Source organism: Musca autumnalis, unplaced genomic scaffold, assembly GCF_047663935.1.
Source record: "Musca autumnalis isolate F117 unplaced genomic scaffold, ASM4766393v1 scaffold_1, whole genome shotgun sequence".
NCBI classification, from domain to species: Eukaryota; Metazoa; Arthropoda; class Insecta; order Diptera; family Muscidae; genus Musca; species Musca autumnalis.
The window spans coordinates 262,768,985-262,781,068 of record NW_027411644.1 but is presented as its reverse complement, the minus strand read 5'-3'; the positions used below and the strand labels follow the sequence as shown (position 1 = coordinate 262,781,068).

General features: G+C 34.4%; 1 protein-coding gene across 2 annotated transcripts in view; it reads right to left on the bottom strand.

Moving 5' to 3' along the window:
- Window positions 1-12,084, bottom strand: part of LOC141389490 (corticotropin-releasing factor-binding protein) — a 182,813-nt gene that overhangs the window by 27,840 nt on the left and 142,889 nt on the right. For both annotated transcript variants that reach the window (XM_073961073.1, XM_073961074.1), the window contains exon 2: window positions 2,333-2,411. In XM_073961073.1, the coding sequence (XP_073817174.1) occupies window positions 2,333-2,411 (79 nt within the window). The remainder of the gene's footprint in view (window positions 1-2,332; window positions 2,412-12,084) is intronic.

Here is a 12,084-nt window from a genome sequence, read left to right as displayed (position 1 = left end):
GATAACTTGACAAATATATTTATTGTCCGAATTCCGCGACATTTCCCAACTTTCATCAAAATTAGACATAATTTGCGTAATTGATGCAACGAATACCTCAAATCGGACGAATATATATATATATATATATATATATATATATATATATATATATATATATATATATATATATATGGGAGCTATATCCAATTCTGAACCGATTTCAATATAACTTGGTAAACTTATATATAGCCAGAAATCGGTAGCATTGTCCAAATTTCATCATAATTGGACAGAATTTAAGTGTTTGGTCCATCAATTACTTGAAATCGGACGTACATACATATATATGAGCTATATCTATATATGAACTGATATCAACCAAAGTTGGCAAATTCATTTCTATGCCGATTATAAACGTCTGCACGAAATTTTGAAGGTTTAGCTTGCCCGTGTGATTTTTTGCCTCAAAACCCTGACTTTGGCCCCACAGTGCAATGGTTTAAATGCTAATGAAAAGATCAGATCTTTCACGACTTCGTTTGAACCAATGCAAAAGATGCCATGAAAACACGTCATCGCATGGAACCCCATCCTTCAAATTTAGCTGGGATGTTGTTTCAACGGTATTTTATATCATATCTTTTACAACACGTATTTCAAACACAGTACACACAAACAGTTTATTCTCGCATTTCGGATTTCACCACATTATTGACATATTTATTAAATCGTCGTTGAAAACAATACTAAAAACAACGTGATAGAGGAATTTTACAACAATGACATGTTCTGAAGAGTTTTGTACTACATTCCAGTGAATATTTTTCCAAAAGAAAACATTAAGAAAAATTTAACAGTTTTGGAGATATGGTGCGAAATTTATAGAAATTGTGGAATTTTTAGATATACAGTCGGACCTCGATTATCCGTGATGGTCGGGACCGGAGGCATTACGGATAATCGATTTTCCCGGATAATGGAGGCAATGCTTTTACGCAGTTTTTGAACAAATTTTTTAAGTAAAAATGACATAATATTGTACAATAATATGAAAATCTGCAATTTTTATTAAATTCGTTACGGTAATCCGCCAAATTATAGAAGGATACATAATATCATCATCATCAGATTAATCTGAATGGACTTTGTCCCATGGTTTTTGTGATACCATAAATACACAAATTGTGTAATGCGGGAGAATTTCCAGTTTTCATTTGTTTACCTTCTGTTTGCTTAATCAGATTAATTGGAAAGTGTGTTTTTACTCCCGGGCAATGAAGTTTTTAACGAAAAATAGAAGAAATGGAAAAAAGTCCAACATTTCTTTTCTATCACGGATAATGGAGGTTCCCGGATAATCGATTCACGGATAATCGAGGTTCAACTCTATTATAAAATTTTAGACAATAACTGTAGTTTTTCGAGTTCATTGTTTCTCTAAATACTTTATTCTTCCCCTTATATACAAATTTTGTTCAGAGGTCATATTTTTCATAACCATATGCAATGGGATACTATAAACAATATTTGACACTATTTAGCATAAATTTATAATTTTATTTTTCGATTTTTGGCTAGGTTTTTCGGAAAATTGGCCACTGTGCAACGCTAAGATATTTTTATTGTATTAGTGCCATTTGTCCACATAATTGCTGGTAATTTGGGACATTATGTTTCTAGAGGTAAGAAAACATTATCACAAAAACAGAAATGCCTATATATGTAGATCAATGTTTGGGAATAGCCCCCCCCCCCCCACATATAATGGTACTCCCCAAAAAATTCTACATCTAAAATTGTGGGCGTTTATAATTTTAGTTCAGAAAAGTTCGTGGTGCAGAGTATAAAAAGTTCAGACCGACCGAGTTTAACGCATTTTTGTTCAGTGTCTATTGCAAAAGAGGGTGCTATTCAAGTCAGCGTCAGTGTTTGTATTGGCCTTGTATTTTATGTTACTACGGGCAGTGAGTAAACTGCACCTTCTTTGTAAAGAGCCCTAACATTCGGCTTCGCCATTATTGTCATAATTTCCTTTTAAAAATTTCTCATAAATTTTAAATAATTTTTATGGATGCAAGGTCAAAAGTTTTCTTACTAACGGATGTTAATTATGCAAAATTAAGATTTTTGCGTTATACACTTTTCTCGTTAATATTTAACAGAATGCAAAATAATTAGAAGACAAAAACTGAATCGTTGCTTTCAAAATTTGACAAATGATTGGAGCACAATTTTCAACAAAAGACATAAAAATATGCTAAGCTTTGCGCTTAATTTACATACAAACCAAACGGATGGTGGGAATATTTTATAGGCTTTTATGGCCACTGTTAATATAAATTTAAATTACCTGTAATAGTATGAAGTTCATATGGACTGGGATTTGGTGGATATAAATCAAATGGTCTCTTTACAACACCTGGCCATGCCTGGAAATGAAGAAAGAAGAAGACATTAAATGAATAAGTGTTTAAAGAAGAATTACATATTAAACAATAAATGAATGAATATATAGTTTAGTGTTGTTATATTTTCACTTATAATTACAAAATGTGTGTTTACATTGCATTGGTTCGAATTCTTCTTAAGAACACAATATTTCAATTGTAATGCAAATAACATACTACATAGATTTCCAAGTATATTTACACAAATACTTATGTTGTCCATCATAAGGTTTTAATCTTTTGTCAATAAAAGGAGTCTGTCATCCACACAATTTGTTGCCAAATATCAATCAAAAATAGGTTTTATTATTTGAATATCTATGAATACCATTATTATGATGGCATGACATGGTTGATTGCCATGAAAATAGATAAACCATTTCAAATAATGTGCTGGTAATAGAGCTTAACAGCATTCATTATAATCTGATATGCAAATACGGTATATTTGATTGTTTGACATATGTATGGTTTATTCGAAATATATTTGTTATTTAGTAGGAAAATAATACAATCCAATTACTAACTTTGTTCACATTAAAAGGAATTGTAGAGCAATTGAAATATCTTTACAAATTAAGGAAAGGTATACAATTATGTGGGTGAAATAGGGGATGATAGACGCCAAGGAATGGTAATTGGTTGATGACAACAAATTTCAGGATTCACCTATTAATTTTAAGTATACTCGGACCGCATTTGTTTTTATCATACTAAAGGTAGATAATCTACACGAGTTACATATATATGTTTTTTGTTGTTGAGGCAACGCAAATGTGTATTGTTATGGAAGAACTGGTGGATTTAAGTTAATTTACATGAATTCCTGTTAATTTAAAAATCTGATTTGTAGCGTAAATTTTTATTAAGCACTAGCAGACCCCGGTCCGCCTTGCTGGCCCGTCGTAATGAGTTTTAATGACAACTTTTGATGGACTTTGACAATTCAAAAATAGGTATTTTCTACCTCACTTCTTCGGTCCATTGTCAAACCGAGGAGCGTTTTAAATTTATCATGTGATTTTGTCTGTAACCTTTCTTTTCTCTTACGGACTTTGATGGATTTTTTTGCTCAGTGATGCTCTTTAGGATTTATTATCGCCCATGTTCCTGTCTTTATCCTAAAGCGGTCTAATTATAAAAGTTAAAATAAGTAAAAAAGTGTCAGTCGGCTCTACCGACAGAGATATATACCATCAGCCTATGTGAATTGAAACTTTCATCTACGGAAAGATCGAATGTATTTAGGGATTTTTCAGAATTTTGGGGCCTTTTTTTGACATTTGAACTTGCCGACAAGTATAGAAGTGGATCTTATTGCTGGAGTTATATCTTTTCTATAGATATCGCGCCCACAAGTAATTTCAGTGGGTCATCGTATAACTTTTGGACCAGTATGTCATGAAGCATGGACTTGTCCACGGATATAATATCGTTGTAAACTGGACCGTTTATTGTGGTCCAGCTTCTGTATACATTTCCAAGGGATCTTCGAACAGACCGTAAGCTGAACTTAGACACAAATGCTGAACTTTTGTGGGAGTGGTACCCTAAGAGAGGACCGATATGAGCCAATTTAGAAGTTAAACTAAAAGTGGACAAAATATTAGGAGACCCAAAGTTTGGACCAAATTGGTAGCCCCATTCAAGAGATATCGTTAGTTACATAAACATTGGGGGAAAGTACGGGAAGTTGTGGACCGGTATTGCACATCTTAAACTGATACTTAGTTTGAACAAAATGTGACGAAGGCCAAATTTTGGACCAAATCGGTTGATCAGTGCTCTCCAGCCACTACATATGGTGTCATAGGGGTTTTTTACACCTTTCAGGCTGTTTTCTCAAGAAGGGTGGACTTGAACCTGAAAAATACTTTTGTCTTCGTAATGGAGGCAGCGAATGCAAGTAGCTTCAACAAAAATCAAAGTGATTCGTGAGCAGGTCTTAAATTGAATTTATCCGAAATTTTATGTGGGAGCTGCCTGAAGGAGTGGACCGATATGGTTTTTCATCGAACTTTAAGCTTGAACAAAATATTACGAAGGCTAAATTTTGGACCGACAACAACACACACTGTGTTATAGGGTTTTTTGCAACTTTCAGGCTATTTTCTAAGGAAGTATGGGCTTACCCCTGATGAAACTTGTTCCGCCGTATGGAGGGCAGTGAATACAACTTGTGCTAAGTCTGGTACATATTTCACGATGGGCAAAGTATGAACCAAATCGGTTACCCCCCTCAAGAGTTATCGTGCGCACAAACTTTCCGAACATTTTCGAACTTTTGTGGGGGAGGTACCGGAAGGAGTGGACCGATATAGCCCATCTTCGAACTTAAACTAAGTTTGGGCAAAATATTACGAAAGCAAAAATTTGAACCGAATCAGTTCATCCGTTCGAGAGTCGGACAGACAGACGGACGGACATGGCTATATCGAGTCCAAATTGTCTGAAACACATTTCGTCCAAACATACTTGGGGTCTAAAACCATTATTTCGATGAGGCACATTTTCATCGTATCAAAGTGTATATACCATCTTTAGCCTAAAGGCTGAGGGTATAAAAAGCAATTAACCTTTAGATTTCAGACAAACACTTCCAGTTATACAATTCCAGTAGATGAAATAAATGCATGCCTCAAGTCATCAGCTTTTTGGCGGTATGTTAAAATTGCATATCGACACAAACAAATCTGAAGATTTTTTATTTATAATCACTTACAGATCCCGACTAATTAGCGATGCAATAAAAATACAATCGCTGACTTAAGGTAACATAAAACTGCTTCAAGGGCCAGCAACGCGGACCGGGTCGGCTAGTTTTAAAATAAATACTAAAAAACTCCATATTGTATTATTTTAGTAGTAGTATAACATAGTGTTTTACAATGCAATATGGAGTTTTTTAGTAAATATTTCAAAAGGTTCCAGTTAGATCTTTATAGTCAGTTTGATTTTTTTGGGCATGTGGGTTAGGCCGTTTTGGCGCTGGGCGCCTCATATAGCGTTTAAAAGAAATGCGTGGGAAGGTACCTGAAATTCATAAAGTAAACATTGCCACGGCACACCTTGAGCATTTCCTGCAAATTTCATGGAAATCGGTTCAGTATTATGGATATATAACATCTTTAAAAAGTAGGCTTGGTTGGGTCTTTAGGCCCCAAAGGAGTACCTAGATTGTAGATTAATTCGTAATATTAAAACCGCTACATTCCTAATTTTGGCAAATATAGATTTTTTTAACTATAGAATTCAGTAAAATATGTAACCTGTTTTCTGGGAACATCCCTGTACATTCCCTGGCAATTTCAGGATAATCGGTTCAGTAGTTTTTGTAGTAAAAATTTAAAATTGAAAAAAGTGGGTGTGGTTAAAATGGTCTTTCCGTAAAAACCTATGTTGGGTTATGATGGCAATAAAAATCAAATCCATAAAGATATGGCGTTTTTTTTTACCCTCCACCATAATATGGAGGGTATAATTAAATTTGTCATCCCGTTTGTAACACATCGAAATATTCATCGGAGACCCTATAAAGTATATATATTCTTGATTAGGGTAAAATTCTAAGTCGATATAACCATCTCCGTCCGTCCGTCTGTTGAAATCAAGATACAGCTAGCAATTTTTAAGATAGAGCTTTGTAATTTGGTATGGAAGTTATTACTCCTAGGATGTTTGGTATTGCAAATGGGCTATATAAATTTGGTATTTGGTGCACGGACAGCGCTGGAACTTTAAAATTTGGTATTGGAGTCACTGATGGTGTGTGGGGTTTAGATATGAGAAAGGTGTAAGCTTAATATATGGAGGTTTTTGTTATACGATACGTACTAAAGGAGTTGAGCTGGAATTTTTAAATTCAGTATTGGGATAAGGAAGAGATTTTGGAAATTCGTACTTATGTGTACTAAATGATACAAAAATGTGCTACAGTTTGGATTTGTGAGAACGGGGACTATATCCAAATCTGAACCGATTTCGATACAATTAGACACATTTATTTCTTGACGGAATTCAGACACACATTCCAAATTTCATCGAAACCTGACATGTATATAGCGTGTTTGGGCAGTAAATGCCTGACATCGGCCGAAAATATATATATGAGCAATATCCAAATCTGAAACGATTTCGATTTGGCACATTTATTTCTAGACCGAATTCAGTTACACATTCCAAATTTCATTGAAATCGGATACATATAGCGTGTTTGGTGCAGCAAATAGATGAAATCGGCCGAAAATATAGTTGGGAGGGAGCTACACCCAAATCGGTACCGATTTCGATATAATTTGACACATTTATATAGATGAAATCGGCCGAAAATATAGTTGGGAGGGAGCTACATCCAAATCGGTACCGATTTCGATATAATTTGACACATTTATATAGCGTATTTGGTGCAGCAAAAACGGCTGAATATATATATATATATATATATATATATATATATATATATATATATGTGGCAAATAACAAAATTCCTTTGAAATTCCATTTGAAAAAAATTAAAAAAATTTTTCGCGAGCACATCTACGATTTTTGGTATAGAGTTAAAGGAAAAAAATCTGGTTTCAAATCTGCTCGCGTTCACGAAATTGGCCGATGCGCGCAAAAGTTATAGCGGTTTTTATCCTCTTATAAAGAAAAAATATTTTTAAATTTCTTATTTTTGTATTGAGAAAATGTAAGCATATATCAGTAACAGCATTTGATATCCATCCGTAGATGCACCAAAATTTCCAAAATGTGTTTTTATTTTCGCGGAAAATCAAAAAAAAAAAAAAATAAAAAAATCTGTCAATAAATTCAAATTATACTAACTCATAGTCCGTATAAACCTCTAAAAACTAAATTAAAAATACGTACAGAAACTAGACAACGCGTAAAAAAATGTGAAACCAAAATTATAAACATTGGCTTTATAAACTGCATATTATAACAACAACAAAAGAGAAACAACTCATTGTTGGAAAATATTGTTACAAATATATTTTTTGGTTTGTTTCGAAAAATTAGAAAAAAATATTTGAGAGTTATCCAACTATTTCGCTAAAATCTAATACATAAATTAAAGTATTCTGCTAAAATGTTATCAAAATATATGGTTTACCATCGTGAAAGCTTAACTGCATACTGTGATAACTTATAAGGATAGGAAATTAAGAGTAATATTGAAATTACTATCATTTAAAAGATATGAAAATTAAAAAGCCTGTAATTCGCGAATTAGTTAAAGTCTGTTGATGCGCATCCGATTTTGGATAAAGCGAATCAATCTCTTTCAATATTTATGCATATTTCGATGTTTCACTCAGCGGTCATTGTGTGCCGCCAGTTGCATCATGCACTGCAAAAAACCTTGAAGTTGGTAAAAGTCGCGCAATGTGCATACGATTTTGATGCGCATCCGGTTTCATCAGCGCCCATCAAAAATACGTCAATATACACCTATTTCAAATAGATTCTTCAAAAGCCGCGGATGTGCCTCCACATTCAATTTTTGGCGAAATACCCATATTACTCGCGTATCTCTGTTTTTTATAACACGTGTTTTCGCATATATTATAATCGCGAGTAAAGGATTCCATTTAAGTAAAAAATTTTAAAGAAAATCGCGGTTTAGTACGCGGATTTGTCAAAATATATTTTTGCTGATTTTCCGATTTTCAAGGTATCTATATCCGCGGTTTTAGTAGATGAATTCGATCGCGGAAGGCTTCATTTTACACGCATTGGCCTTTCGACTCCAATTACTAGGATGCTGTAAGGAGCACACTCATGAGATATGCACCAAACGACGTAAAATCACGAGGTCTATAATCGTGTTATGAGTTTGGAATATTATATTCTTGCGCGTCCGGATTATTAAAAAAATTAAAAAAACCCGAAATTCCGGCTTCAAAATGTCAGCATCAATTTTAGGTGGATGCAGTGGATATATCGAAAAATCATACACTGCTATCTTATTGCCCATGGAGTATTATGTGATTCATTCTTTGGGAATAGGTCTATAAAATGTAAGGTTAAGCCAGAAATCGCATGGGAACATAAAAAAAACTTGTTGGCTTCAACCCATTTTTACCCATTTTTCTACATTGATGCCAACACAGCTTCCACGAAAATTAATTTTAATGGTCGACATTATGGGATGGGGTGGATATGTAGTCATACTTTATAGAATATGTTAACAGTTCGCGAATTCTGAAAGGGTGAAACTCGGATTCATCGATTGCAAAACATTTTTGTTATTTACCATATATCTATATATATAAAAATGGTGTAAAAAATGTATAGTAATTCATAAAATGAGAACGGCTAGGCCGATTTCTGTAAAATTTTTTGTCAGTTATTCGTATTTTCGAGGTGAAGGTCTTTACGGAAGAAAATTTTGGAAAATCTCTCTGGAAAAGTCGGAAAATGGGAAAAATCGAAAATTGAGTTTTTGTATGAAATTTTATTCCTTAATAGCGAGACGAAGTTCGCCGGGTCCGCTAGTATATATATATATATATATATATATATATATATATATATATATATATATATGGGAGCTATATTCAAATCCGATATTCACCAAAAGCTATGGCTAAAAAAATTATATTCCCTATTTTCAGCTGAATCGGACAATAAATGCGACCTGTACGTTGCGAACGTACATGCATAAAACGGCTCAGAAAGTGATTCTATACACATATAACCCTAAAAGGAATTATGGGTCTATCTCGTTTCTTATGCATGTTACATACAAATGCTCAAAGACATTTAAACCCATTACCACAGTGTGGGTGTAGGGTATAAAAATTGATATAATATTCACATAATTTAAATTTGTCGGCGTTGCGAAGCTGGTATTATATAAATTATGAATATCTTCAAATTTTTATTAAATTTATGTTTCCATTTCATTTTTGCCTAGGAAATATTTTCTATTTTTACCTTTGATTTAAATATAAAAAATTGAGTGGGCATCTTTCTTGGTAACCAATGACAAACGGTCAAGCTGAATCAGCAGCAATCAAAAAAGTTTTTTTTATTGTGGTATCAACAAGCAACCAACCGACCAACAGCCCTAATGAAAACAAAACAACCTCAACTTATGAATAATTAAGAACTTCATTAAGTAGCAAACCAAAATCGAAAGAAGAATGAAAAGGAATTGCTGTAAGAGCACAAAAGAATTAAAAGAAAGGGTTCAAATAGCATTCAGTTGCAGGTGGTTCGTAATAAAAGGCGATAAAAACAGTTTCTATGGTGAAAAAGAAATTCACTTTAAAAGTTGTGATGCGATGTAAAATATAACTTCTTCAAAAAAGGACACTTTTAGATTGCTACTCCCAAGGGAAATTGTTAAATAATTGCAAATACATTTGTCATGTGTACATTCGGCCACCTATTAAAGTGACAAAATACATTATAATCAAATTTTAAATAAGAAATACAAATAACTGAACCATCTCCTGTAGTTAAAGCGTTCACCCACTCATAAAGTCTAATCATATAAAATTCTTTTCACACAATAGCCATAATTAACCCTTTTGGATTATTTTTTTATCTCAATAAAACCTAAATTAGTGTCACGTTTTGAGGATTTTTCAAATTGTCCTTACATACTTCTGTAAACATGACAACAACATTTTTTCTTTATTATCGGTTTGACAATAAAGGTGAAACTCGTTAAAACTCTTCTTGATGCCTAGAATAGAAATTATTTTATTAAAAAATGAGTGTTATTTACGATACGATAAAATCGTAGCAAAGAAAAATTGTCTGGTCTATTGTGCATCAACAATAGTCCCAATTGTACGAAAACAGAAATATGATTCAATAGTAATTAAGGGAGATGGTATAAAGGAGAAACGCGTTTGAATGTAGGAACATACATATACATATATTAAAACAGAGATGATTAAAATGGCAGCATGTGTATCTTCCTTCATATCAGTTTTGGAAGTTGTTGTTGTAGCAATGTTCGTTCATGGTTCCATGTTATACTATGAAGAAACTAAAAAAAAGAAAAGCAAACCACTCTAAAGTTGACGACAACCGCTAACGTTTTAAGGACCATTATCTGCGAAGCTGCACGTGGAATGTTCGCACTCTTTATAGAAAAGTTGAAAGTGTCAGGGATATTATGCGAACGACTAAAGCCTATGGTCAACGAAATAATTGGACCATACCACTGCGGCTTTGGACCTGGCAAGTCCCCCATTGACCAGACATTTACCCTGCTGTAAATTCTGGAGAAGCACATCGACACCTATCACCTTTTTGTCGATTATAAAGCAGCTTTCGATAGTCCCCTACTTTCAAAGGTATTCCAAGCCATGTCGGAATTTGGCATCCCCGCAAACCTCAATCGGATTTGTAGGACGACGTTAACTGATACTCGGTCCACAGTTGAAATCCTAAAGAACCTATCCGAACACCTTTGTACCAAAAGAGGTTTAAAATAGAGAGACAGCCTTTCGTGTCACCTATTCAACATTCTGCTGGAAAAAGTTAAATCCATGTGTTAAAATAATTGGCACAATTTACTCCAATAGCCACATGTTAATTGCCTGTGCTGACGATATAGACATCATGGGTCGATCAGTAAAGGAAATAACTGCTACCTTTAAGAAGGTCGAAGCAGAATCTGCTAAAGTGGATTTGGCGGTAAACGGCGACAAGACAAAGTTGATGATATCGACTCGCAATGCGTACAAATGGGCCAAACGTGGAAGTTGGCAATTATAATTTTGAGGTAGTTAATGACGTTGTCTAACTCGGTACTGCCACAAACTAACAAACTGATGTGAGATACACAGCTCACAGCTAATGTGAGATCAGAAGAATATATTGGCCAACAGACGCTAATTTGGGTTAAGTAAGCAGTTTAAAAACTCGCGCTAATGTATGGCTCCGAAGCATGGGTACTTGCGCAAGATAAGGCAGTGCTTGGTGTGTTTGAGAGAAACATTCTCCAATCTACGTTGACGGTGAATATCAACGTAGTAAGAACCACGAGCTCTATCAACTATACAACCACCTCAAACGGTTGCGTAGGCTAGGCCATGCCATAAGAATGAGCGATGATGAATCCGCTAAAAAGGCGTATAAATACGGGCGGCTTGGCGGCACGCGCATATCTGGAAGGCCAAGGCTTTGGTGGAGTCACCAAGTGGAATACGAAATCAGAAAACACGATATCCCGGATTGGCTAGATAAAGCAACAAATAGAGAGAAAAGGAGATCTTTTCTTAGTCCGGTTTATTGAACAAATATTCTGTAAAGGGTCAAGTAAATATATATGCTTAGGCAAGTAAGTATGTACCTGTAGGAACGGGCCGTCATAGTCCACTTTGGAAGTGGATCTTATTTTGGTATTCATACCTTTTTTATATTGCGCCCACCAGTCACCATAGGATTTAGAGCTATTGGATCATTATGTCGGAACATAATATCGCTAAAAACAGGACCACCACCTTCGCAAAAATTTCAAAACGATCTTTGGACAGCCAATAAATTTCACATAAGCGAAATATGATCTTTTGAACCTGGGCGCCAGCCACGACATATAGTGGTCGTTGGAGTTTTTTTGGACTTGCCCCTGAAAAAAAAATAGTAGCGTTGAAATGGGGGCAGCGCATACAAGATGTTGCAAGAAATC